Source organism: Salvelinus sp. IW2-2015, unplaced genomic scaffold (assembly GCF_002910315.2).
Source record: "Salvelinus sp. IW2-2015 unplaced genomic scaffold, ASM291031v2 Un_scaffold3222, whole genome shotgun sequence".
In the NCBI taxonomy this organism is placed as follows: Eukaryota; Metazoa; Chordata; class Actinopteri; order Salmoniformes; family Salmonidae; genus Salvelinus; species Salvelinus sp. IW2-2015.
In genome coordinates this window covers 87,081-99,375 of record NW_019944509.1, presented here as the reverse complement: position 1 = coordinate 99,375, position 12,295 = coordinate 87,081, and the positions used below count along the sequence as shown (strand labels likewise).

The following is a 12,295-nucleotide window of genomic DNA, read 5'->3' as shown; positions in this document are numbered from 1 at the left end:
CAGGGAATCTAAAATAACACCTCAGCTTGTAAGTCATTACACTTACGATTGGCCAGCCAGCAGGCAGGCAAGGCTCAGTGTACAGTACTGTATGTGGCAAGCCAGGCAGGCAGGGCAGGCAGCTGTACTAAGTAACCGTTATTGTGGCCCGCCAAGGCCCCAGCAGTTGCATAGATTTAAAAGGCTTTACTGTTATCGAATTTGCGTCCAACACCCAGTTCAATGCTCTCTAGAGTGTGTAGGTTAAGTATTTCAACACTACAGATCTCAGAATATTTCAGCGGTGCTGTATGTCCAAGGCAGGACATATGACACTGAAGCGAGCATTGAATAACAGGTAGCTGAGCGATAGGAAGGTGGGGTTTCTGAAGAGGACCCCGTTCTCTATGCTGCGGACAGAGTACAATGAGATCTGTGAGCCGTGGTCCGTTTGTTCTGTTTTCCTCACATATAATTAAGTTTGGCCTTTCCATGAGGAGTTTAAATTACTTGAGGTGCTCGGCTAGGCAATCATGTTGCGCCACCTTACCGTCTTTGGCCTACGAGAGAGATAACAGCCGTGAGACTATTAGGGTCACCCGTTCTCTCGTTTTGACTGTTAGCCAGCGCCATGATGACTCTCGCAACGGCTGGGTAAGAGCGTGCTGTGGAGAGCTAGGCGCGATATAGTGATTGTAGCCAGCCAGGCAGGCAGTCTGGTTCTTAGGTGATGTGTGGAACGTCACGGTGGTTAGCTGCGTCGGGTGTGCCTAAGCTACGGCGCACGCAATTGGTGCACCTTCTTACGCAGTCGTTAGCACATCGTGGGGGCTTGAAGGCGATGGTTAGCGAATAGTTCGCGTGTGGGCCTGTGTTGTGAGCCATAGCTTCGCAGGCATGCAGGCGCGGCTGGCGTGGTTGTAGAGGGAACGTAGTTAGAGGTTGACATGCATATAACAATAAAGAGAACGATTCAATGCGATCATGGGACCTATCCGTTGTCGCTATCGCACAAGCCAGGTTGATAAGATACACCTTCTGAATGCGTGCCAATCGTTGGTTCGAGTCGCACAGAGAGGGTCCTCTCGTAGTGGACTTAGAGAAATGTCCAGATCAAAAATAAGGAGTTTAATAACACTGCTTTTCTATTAGGAACACTGGGCATGTGGCAGGTACTAAGTATATTGATAGTGATTATCCCTGAGGTTATCATGACGACTTTCTCTTGATGAGTATGCGACCTGTTGCTCATATCACAGGACAAGCCAGGACGGTTGGTTGAGCCAAGATCCATTCCTGTGTAATGTAGACGCCCGCCACTGTGCTCACCAGGGCACTGCACCCGGTGCCGGCTACTGAGCTCAGCTACCGTTTATGTGGCCAGCCAGTCAGGCGAGTGTACAGTACTGTATGTTTGGCCAGGCCAGGCAGGCAGTGCTTAGTAGTACCGTATGTTGGCAGCCAGGCGGGGGCAGTGTACATGTACTGTATGTTGGCCAGCAGGCAGGCAGTTGTAGAAGTACCGTTTATGTTTGACCAGCCAGGCAGGGCAGTGTACCACGTAGACTGCTATGTTGGCCAGCCCAGGCTAAGCTAGGGCCCGCTGTACTCGATCAGTACTGCTATGTGGCCCATTACGCACATTGGGCCCAGCCTCCAAGATGGCGACGCCAAGTGCAACCATAAGAATGTTCTGCATGATGTAAGCTACCTGCTAATCAGACCTAGTGCTTGAGCAGCCACAAGCACACAGGCAGCACATGGCTCACAAGGACTGAGCATACTAGTTGAGCCAGCCCGGCAAAGGCCAGTTGTAGAGATCCCGACTATGCTTAGCGCCAGCCAGACACGACTAGATTCTGAACTCCATTTTGAATCACACATTAGGAATGTGACCAAAATAGCTTTTTGCCACCTGAGGAACATTCCCAAGGTGCGGCCGTTTCTCTCTCAGGCTGATACAGAGAGACTCATCCATGCTTTTATTACAAACAGGCTTGACTACTGTAATGCTCTCATGTCTGGTCTACCCAAGAAAGCCATTGGTCAACTACAAAACATACAGAATGCTGCAGCACGGGTACTGACCAAGACCAGACTGAGAGAACACATTACACCGGTTTTAAGGTCTCTGCACTGCGAGTTTTAGAATTCATTTAAAGATTATTCTATTGGTTTTTAAAACAATCCACGATTGTGCACCCCAATGCATGTCAATTAAGTTATGTACCCAGTAGGTCCTCTGGCACTGGCCTTTAACTATCCCAAAGCCTAGGACCAAGAGGCATGGAGAGGCAGCCTTTAGTTATTATGCCCCCTGCCTCTGGAATAGCCTGCCAGAGAACCTGAGGGGGGSCGAAACTGTGGACATATTTAAAATAGATCTTAAAACACACCTTTGCTTTTCCTTAGGGTGCTTTTTAGTCATTCAGGTTTTATTGTTATTCTTTAGTTTTTTATCCTTTTATGTTTGTGGTGTAGTAAATATTTTATTTTCATATGTTTTATTTTTTATGTGAAGCACATTGCGTTGCATTCAATGTCTGAAATGTGCTGTGTAAATAAAGCTTCATTTAATTTGACTTGCTGTACACTGCCTGGCTGGCTGGCCAACATACTGTACAGTACACTGGCTGGCTGGCCACTGCCTGGCTGGCTGGCTGGCTGGCTGGCTGGCCAACATACTGTACAGTACACTGGCTGGCCACTGCCTGGCTGGCTGGCTGGCTGGCCAACATACTGTACAGTACACTGGCTGGCTGGCCACTGCCTGCCTGGCTGGCTGGCTGGCTGGCTGGCTGGCCACATACTGTACAGTACACTGCTGGCTGGCCACTGCCGGCTGGCTGCTGGCCAACATACTATACTGTACACTGCCTGGGCTGGCTGGCTGGCCAACATATGTTACTGTACACTGCTGGCTGGCTGGCAACATATAAGTACTGTACACTGCCTGCCTGGCTGGTGCTGCCAACATACTGTTACGTACACTGCCGGCTGGCCAACTACTGTAATGTACACTGCCTGGCTGGCTGGCCAACATACTGTTACTGTAACTGCCTGGCTGGCTGCGGCCAACATAATACTGTACACTGCCTGGTGGCTGGCTGGCTAACACACTGTAATGTACACTGCCTGGTGGCTGGCTGGCCAACATTATAATACTGTACACTGCCTGCCTTGTCTGGCTGCTGGCCAACATACTGACTGTACACGCCTGGCTGGCTGGCAAATACTGTACACTGCTGGCGGCTGGCCAACATACGGTACTGTACACTGCCTGGCTGGCTGGCCAACATACTGTACTGTACACTGCCTGGCTGGCTGGCTGGCCAACATATAAACATGTACACTGCTGGCTGGCTGGCCAACAACTGTCCTGTACATTGGCTGGCTGCTGGCCAACATACTGTCTCTTACTGGCTGGCTGGCTGGACCACATATGCATCTACACTGCCTGGCTGCTCAACATACTGCCTGGTACACCTGGCGCTGGCTGCGCAACATACCTGTCCTGTACACTCTGGGCTGTGGCTGGCCAACATACTGTACTCTACACTGCCTGCTGGCTGGCCAACATACTGTCCTGTACACTGGCTGGCTGGAAAAAACCCTAGAAGGGAAAGGCTGGCTCAGTCAGTGTTAATGTTGGGGAATTTTGGAAAGATGGGAAGAAAGGAGATACTTGAGGAGAAGTGATGGATAGAGGGATGGCGGGGGACTGATAGTGAGGGAGGGCAGAGGGAGGGAGGTAGAGAGTTGTTTTTGAGAGGGGAGGAGGGAGGATGGATTTGTTTGGCAGTCGCACATYATCTAACCAGACACATATGTGACTGAGCACACACACACACAGCCCACACACACATTCTAATGTATAATTTGTGTGTGTGGGTGTTTGCGTGTGTGTGTGTGGGTGTTTTCGCCCGCGCGTGTGTGTATACGTGTGTGTATACGTGTGTGTGTATACGTGTGTGTGTGTCTGTGTGTGTGTGTATACCAGAGGGGGCTTGTGGGAGGAGATATAGGTGAACGGGCTCTTTGTAATGCCTGGAATGGAATCAGTAGAATGGTACCAAACACATCAAATACATGGAAAGATTGACTCTGTTCCAATGATTCTATTCCAGCCACTACAATGAGCCCGTCCTCCTAAAGCTCACTCCACCAGCCTCCTCTGGTGCATACCGTGCGTGTGTGTGTGTGTGTGTGCTTGACTGCTTGTTGTGATTCCCAGAAGGGGAGTATATGATTTGAGGGGAATTCCAGGCAGCATTCCAATGTAAGTGTAGTCACCCCATCCCAGGGACACACTGAGACAGACTGCTGCTGTTTCAGTTACTGATACATATACACCTCTCCTCTCTCTCTCTTCCCCTCTCTTTATTTCCCAATCGTTCCCTTTCTCTTCCCTCTGTCTCCCACCTCTCTCTCATCTCTCTCTCTCGCTCCCTGTCCTCGCTCCAATGACTTCTCTCTGGACTCAAGACCCACACTATGACCTGAGCAGGAGGCAACTGAAGTGGCTGAGAACCGGTCAAAGTTTTGGGGCTAAGAGAGGGCCTGGACGACCCAGGAAGAAACCTCTAGCCTCCCCTTTGGTCTCCCCCTTCCTCTGTCCTACAAGCCAACCAAACCCTCCAACTGAGACAGACGTCCAGRACAGAGACAGAAACAGAGGGGGAGGAGATTCAGTACAAGAGGTGATTGAAGCTGTGATTCAGAGCCAGAGGAGGAGAAGACGGAAGAGGAGGCGCATTGAGAAAGAGGAGGTCGAGCATCCATCCTGTCTCCAAAGGTAAGCCGTCACAACTCACCCTTATCCCAACTGACTCAGCGAGTGCCCTCGCAGATGGTCGCAAAGTTTAACGCAACAACATTTCACTCCCACAGCGATCAAAACGTTACTGAGAAAGTCTAGAAAATGCATGCTATTTTACATACCCTGCAACTAGCTGCTAGATRTGCACTGAAGACTTAATACCTCACACAGACAAAGTATATTAACACATGGTTGACAGCACTGTGTGCTAAGCCAGTGCCCTTTCTCTCTCTTTTTCTTTCTCTCTATCCTATCTCTCGCTCTCTCACTATTCCTTCCTCTTAGTTCTGGTGAAGGTGAGCCAGTCACCCACACCCCCTCCATATGCACAGGCCAATCAGAGCTAACCCAAACTCCATCCCTAACCCCGGCCAGCCAATCAGATAAGGGAGCTGACCAGTTGCCTAGGAAGAGGTTTCAGAGGGCGGGACTCTACTCAGATGACTACAAAACTACAGAGTGAGTTATCATGCACCCGTTCATACAAACTAACTTCACATACTCTGAATTGATTTCACAAATGGTGTGTATTCTATTCATTTCATTGTGTAAATGTGTCTCTTCCCCAGTCCCTCCTCTCAGAACCAGCTGAACAGAGAGAGACTGGAATATAYACCAGGAGAACAAGACTACAGCCTCCTGCCTGCTCCCATACATGTTGGTGAGGGAGTTTTATTTATTTTTTAAATGATTTCACCTTTATTTAACCAGGTAGGCCAGTTGAGAACAAGTTCTCATTTACAACTGCGACCTGGCCAAGATAAAGCAAAGCAGTGCAACACAGACAACAACAGAGAGTTACACATGGAATAAACAAACGTACAGTCAATAACACAATAGAAAAAAAAGTCTATATACAGTGTGTGCAAATGGCGTAAGGAGGTAAGGCAATAAATAGGCCATAGTAGCGAAGTAATTACAATTTAGCAAATTAACACTGGAGTGATAGATGTGCAGATGATGATGTGCAAGTAGAAATACTGGTGTGCAAAAGAGCAAAAAAAGTACATTTAAAACAATATGGGGATGAGGTAGGTTGTTAGATGTGCTGTGTACAGCTGCAGCGATCAGTAAGCTACTCAGATAGCTGATGTTTAAAGTTAGTGAGGGAGATATAAGTCTCCAACTTCAGCGATTTTTGCAATTCGTTCCAGTCATTGGCAGCAGAGAACAGGAAGGAAAGGCGGCCAAAGGGGGTGTTGGCTTTGGGGATGACCAGTGAGAAAAACTTGCTGGAGCGCGTGCTACGGGTGGGTGTTGTTAGGGTGACCAGTGAGCTGAGATAAGGCGGAGCTTTACCTAGCAGACTTATAGATGACCTGAAGCCAGTGGGTCTGGCGACGAATATGTAGCGAGGGCCAGCCGAGGAGAGCATACAGGTCGCAGTGGTGGGTGGTATATGGGGCTTTGGTGACAAAACAGATGGCACTGTGATAGACTGCATCCAGTTTGCTGAGTAGTGTTGGAGGCTATTTTGTAGATGACATCGCCGAAGTCGAGGATCGGTAGGATAGTCCGTTTTACGAGGGTATGTTTGGCAGCATGAGTGAAGGAGGCTTTGTTGCGTAAATAGGAATCCGATTCTGGATTTAATTTCGGATTGGAGATGTTTAATGAGTCTGTAAGGAGAGTTTACAGTCTAGCCAGACACCTAGGTATTTGTAGTTGTCCACATATTCTAAGTCGAACTGTCCAGATTAGTGATGCTGGTCGGGCGGCGCGGGTGCGGTCAGCGATCGGTTGAAGTGCATGCATTTAGTTTTTACTAGCGTTTAAGAGCAGTTGGAGGCCACGGAAGGATGTTGTATGGCATTGAGGCTCGTTTGGGGGTTTGTTAACACAGTGTCCAAAGAGGGCCAGATGTATACGAATGGTGTCGTCTGCGTAGAGGTGGATCAAGGAATCACCCGCAGCAAGAGCGACATCATTAATATATACAGAGAAAAGAGGCGGCCCAGAATTGAACCCTGTGGTACCCCATAGAGACTGCCAGAGGTCCGGAAAACAGGCCCTCCGATTTGACACAGTGACTCTGTCTGGGAAGTAGTTGGTGAACAGGCAGGCAGTCATTTGTGAAACCAAGGCTGTTGAATCTGCCGATAGAAAGTGGTGATTGACAGAGTCGAAAGCCTTGGCCAGGTCGAGAATACAGCTGCACAGTACTGTTTTTTATCGATGGCGGTTATGATATCGTTTAGTAACTTGAGCGTGGCTGAGGTGCACCCATGACCAGCTCGGAAACCGGATTGCACAGCGGAGATGGTACGGTGGGATTCGAAATGGTCAGTGATCTGTTTGTTAACTTGCTTTCGAAAACTTTTGAAAGGCAGGGCAGGATGGATATAGGTCTGTAACAGTTTGGGTCTAGAGTGTCACCCCCTTTGAAGAGGGGGATGACCGCGGCAGCTTTCCAATCTTTAGGAATCTCGGACGATACGAAAGAGGTTGAACAGACTGGTAATAGGGGTTGCAACAATGGCGGCGGATAATTTTAGAAAAGAGAGGGTCCAGATTGTCTATCCCAGCTGATTTATACGGGTCCAGGTTTTGCAGCTCTTTCAGAACATCTGCTATCTGGATTTGGATGAATGAGAGCCGGGAGGCTTAGGCAAGTAGCTGCAGGGCAAGTAGCTGCAGGGTTGCGGAGCTGTTGGCCGGAGTTGGGGTAGCTAGGAGGAAAGCATGGCCAGCTGTAGAGAAATGCTTATTGAATTATCGATTATCGAGGATTTGTCAGTGGTGACAGTTGTTTCCTAGCCTCAGTGCAGTGGGCACTGGGAGGAGGTGCTCTTATTCTCCATGGACTTTACAGTGTCCCAGAACTTTTTGGAGTTAGAGCTACAGGATGCAATTTCTGTTGGAAAATCTAGCCTTTGCTTTCCTAACTGACTGCGTGTATTGGTTCTGACTTCCCTGAAAAGTTGCATATCGCAGGGACTATTCGATGCTAGTGCAGTCCGCCACAGGATGTTTTTGTTCTGGTCAAGGGCAGCCAGTTCTGGAGTGAACCAAGGGCTATATCTGTTCTTAGTTCTACATTTTTTCAAAGGGGCATGCTTTTTTAAGATGGTGAGGAAATTACTTTAAAGAACGACCAGGCATCCTCTACTGACGGGAGAGGTCAATATCCTTCCAGGATACCCGGGTCAGGTCGATTAGAAAGGCCTGCTCGCAGAAGTGTTTTAGGGAGCGTTTGACAGGGATGAGGGGTGTCGTTTGACTGTGGACCCATATTGGATGCAGCAGGGAGGCAGTGATCGCTGAGATCCTGATTGAAAACAGCAGAGGTGTATTTGGAGGGCAAGTTGGTCAGGATAATATCTATGAGGGTGCCCATGTTTTCGGATTTAGAGTTGTTCCTGGTGGGTTCCTTGATAATTTGTGTGAGATTGAGGGCATCTAGCTTAGATGTAGTAGGACTGCCGGGGTGTTAAGCATATCCCAGGTTTAGGTCACCTAACAGAACGAAGTGTGTGTGTGTGTGTGTGTGTGTGTGTGTGTGTGTGTGTGTGTGTGTGTGTGTGTGTGTGTGTGTGTGTGTGTGTGTGTGTGTGTGTGTGTGTGTGTGTGTGTGTGTGTGTGTGTGTGTGTGTGTGTGTGTGTGAGAGATTGTGTGTGTCAGGTTTTTAAAATCCCTTCTCTCACAGGGAAGTACCTAAGAATGAGACGTATTGACTTTCAGTTGCCCTTTGACGTCATGTGGCTCTTCAGGCACAACCAGGTGTGTAACACACACACATTGCACAAACATACACACACAGAATAAACTCACTCACTTGAATGACCATGTCTCTGTGTGTTCCAGCTCCACAAAGAGCCAGATGTTCCTCTGACCAGAGAGATCTCATCCTGTGAGTACCCTAAAGTCACAGCTGGCTCCTGTATGTGCATGTGGTGCATACCATACACAACGTTTGTACGTTTGTACTGTAGTGTGTACATCAATACTTGACTTCAACATACTTACCACCCTACTTGGTTGAGCGGGGGGGGGGTCATCCCACTGTTGCAGTGACACGTTGAAAGTGTTCAGTCTGTGTGGAGGGGTCCATACCTCATTATCTCTCTGTCTGTCTTTGTTTTCCTCCCAGACCAACCAAAAGAGAAGAGCCTGTCCAGTCACCAGACAGGGGTGTCCCTCCCTCCCTCTCCCCAAGAGGAGTGTTCCAGTCACCAGACAGGGGTGTCCCTCCCTCCCTCTTCCCAGGAGGAGGGTTCCAGTCACCAGACAGGGGTGTCCCTCCCTCCCTCTCCCCAGGAGGAGGGTTCCAGTCACCAGACAGGGGTGTCCCTCCCTCCCTCTCCCCAGGAGGAGGGTTCCAGTCCCAGTAGGAAGCTGTTTCCCTACCTGGACATGGAGCCTATGACCACCAGTGACGGGTAAAGACAGAAGACAACCCGCCATGTCAATACACATGGAGGTGCAGACTAGTAGTTCCTGTGCATTTCTCAAAATAATGATCTTATTTATGTATTTGTTTGATTGTCAGGGTGTTCGTCCTGAAGCACCACGTGTTCCTTTTGAGGAACTGGGAGAGGGTCAGAGACAGACAGATACGCCTGAGGAGGGGGAGAGAGGAGGAACGAGAGAAAGATGGAGGAGGAGTTTCCAGCTATGTAGCTACTGGGGACAACAACAGCCACATCATGTCAGGTCCATGAAGCAAGTGTGTGTGTTAGTTTAAGTTTTTGTMGGTGTGTGTGTGTGCCTGTGTGTCAGTGTGTTTTATTTTAAATGTGTTCATTGTCTTTCAGTAGTATTGTACTGAGTGTATGTTTATATGGACATAGATGTGTGTGTGTTCATCTCAGTGCTCAGTTTAGCTCTCTGTTTTACAGTATTTATTGAGCCATATCATGTTCAGCATTACACACACAGCAGTTTTCCAACCACAGAATAAGTGCTTTCCCATTTCTGTCATGTCTTCACTGCCGTCCAAGAACATCCAGCTAGGTTCAGCTTTCCCATAAACTATCAACCAAAATGTATTTCCAGCAAACAGTCTCCAGCAAAGAACAGACACTCATAAGGGAATTTTAAGGACATCTACTGAATATATATATATAACACACACAACACACACACACAACACACACACACCACCACACACACCACACACACACCCACACACACACACACCAACACACACAACACACACACACACACACACACACACACACACACACACACACACACACACACACACACACACAACACCACACACACACCCACACACACACACAACACACAACAACACACACCACACACACACATAAATATCCATGTGCACTAAGGTTCTTTCCCCTCCCTCTAGGTCGACAAATGGCGGGGAAGAAGAAGGTTGTGTGGACTAGTGAGCCCCTTCGTGATCCCCAGTGCCCCCATAACCCCCTCAGCACCACGCCCCATGTGAGTGCTCTCCTCTGAGTACTCGACTCTGTACTGTAACTGTAAAGATATTCACTCATTAGTGTCTCCCATGAGGGCTGTCTTGAAGTATTCATATGGAGTTCTTTGTCTGTGTCWCTAATTGTTATAACTAACTCCTAATGYCGCATCTACCCCACCACAGCTCACTGAGAACAGACAAGAGGAGAAGAAACAGGTGGAGGAGGAGGGCTGGAGGGAGGTCCGGAAGGAGCGACTGAACAACATACTCTTGAAGCTGCGGCAGACATGATTGGTGAGAGAGGACAAGGAAGGAAGGAGGGGGGAAATCTCAGCTCAGTCTCTCTTCTTCTTCCAAGTAGCTCAGTTCAGCTAACTTTGCACTAGTGTTGGGGGGAAAAGCTTCCCTGAAATGATTTGTTATAAAGATGATTTTGGGCTTTGTTTCTGAGAGGAATGAGGGTGTTGTTGTTTACTGTACCATTGAGAATGATTGAGAATGATTGACAGACGGTCAGCAGACCAGTGACAGTCTGATTTAATAGTCAGAGAGGGCGGAAGGGATGGATGGAGACCATAGAGTCTTAAGGCTGGATTAAATTCGTATTGTGGAAGATCCGCGTTATAGCTCGATTTAAATGTAAAGGAAATGTTCCCGTGTTCTCGCTGACTACATTCACGGTAAACGCTGCATGTCGACTCAAACTGAAATTACCATGACAATATCATTTTTTAAAATTTTACCCCTTTTTTGTGATATCCAATTGCGATCCAATTACGATCTTGTCTCATCGCTGTAACTACCCAATGGGCTCGGACAGATGAAGGTCGAGTCACGCGTCCTCCAAAGCGTGACCCAAGCCGCACTTCTTAACACCTGCTTGCTTAACCCGGAATGTGTCGGAGGAAACACCGGCCAACTGACGACTGTCAGCTTGCAGGTGCCTGGCCTGCCACAAGGAGTCGCTAGAGGCGATGAGCCAAGTAAAGGCCTCCCCGGCCAAACCTTCACTAACCCGGACACCCTTGGGCCAATTGTGCGCCGCCCTATGGGATCCCGTCACAGCCGGTTGTGACACAGCCTGGGACGAACCCCAGGCTGTAGTGACACGCCAACACTGCGTCATGCAGTGCCATAAACCGCTGCCATAGACGCTGCACCACTTGGGCCTACCTCTACATTTTTATGCAGATCTTCTGCGATACTTCCGCGATACACAGCCCTTCGGTTTGATTCAATCCCTGATGCTGAAGTTCGGCCTATAGCGTGATTCAGGTGTAAAAGTAATTTTCAATTGAGCCGACATATGCAGTTTTTACCGTGAATTCAGTCTCCTCGCTAACGCGGGAACATTGCCTTTAATGTTCTCTTCAGCTCTACGTATTGAATCGAGCCTTTAATGTAAAAGTGCCATGTTGTAAATAAACTGACGCCTAAGTGATTCAATCTCCAAAAGCAATACGTCCTGTAAGGATTTCATACAATAACTATATCACTACCAGTACCAGCTAGAGACCTTTCTATGTATCAAACCAAGTAGTTTTATTGCCTTAGTGAATATGATCATTTCAAGATCGTTATATTGTACCAATGATAATGCAGTAACATTGACCTAAGTAATGTAATGAATCAATTTCATAATTGATAGTTATTATCTAAGCGTTAAAGTTAATAGTTAAAGGCCTTCATTTTTGCTACAAAGTGTTAAATATTGCTATATTGTATGATGACTTTCTTTTCTTCACCTGTTTACTTTTTCTGACTGATGGAATGTTCTCTTTTTATTTGGTCAGACAATCAGGAAAATAATTGAATCTGAGATTTGTAACCGTTCATTGTACAGTTCTCTTTGGTCCAGTTTCTAGTTTGACTTTGAACACTAAGTTGAATGTTTTATTAGTTGACCTGTGTATTTTGCTTCACTCACTATTGCCAATGGGGGATTAGGAATATTATAGCATTCATCAATATATGTGAAGGGTTATTTATGTAAGTTTGCATGAAATGTAACTTTGGCGCTGGATTCAATCCGTATCGCGGAAGATCGCATTAAAGTGTAAAGGTAATTTCCGATTAAGCCCGACATATGCAGTGTTTATCGTGAATG

The 12,295-nt window shown here is 47.7% G+C and overlaps 1 protein-coding gene across 3 annotated transcripts; it reads left to right on the top strand.

Annotated features, from left to right (window-relative positions):
- Positions 1-3,992: 3,992 nt before the first annotated feature.
- Positions 3,993-11,813, top strand: LOC112075535 (histone-lysine N-methyltransferase ASH1L). Of its 3 annotated transcripts, XM_024142522.2 has the most exons (9): positions 4,003-4,774; positions 5,084-5,257; positions 5,368-5,459; positions 8,446-8,519; positions 8,604-8,649; positions 8,890-9,178; positions 9,289-9,452; positions 10,114-10,208; positions 10,372-11,813. In XM_024142522.2, the coding sequence occupies exons 1-9, from the start codon at positions 4,443-4,445 to the stop codon at positions 10,477-10,479; spliced, it is 1,374 nt and encodes a 457-aa protein (XP_023998290.2). In that variant the 5' UTR covers positions 4,003-4,442; the 3' UTR covers positions 10,480-11,813. The 3 variants fall into 3 exon arrangements, with proteins under 3 accessions (XP_070297047.1, XP_070297046.1, XP_023998290.2); XM_070440946.1 differs by lacking the exon at positions 10,372-11,813 and having other exon boundaries at positions 3,993-4,774; positions 9,289-9,461; positions 10,114-10,202; XM_070440945.1 differs by lacking the exon at positions 10,372-11,813 and having other exon boundaries at positions 3,994-4,774; positions 9,289-9,465; positions 10,114-10,204.
- Positions 11,814-12,295: the final 482 nt, after the last annotated feature.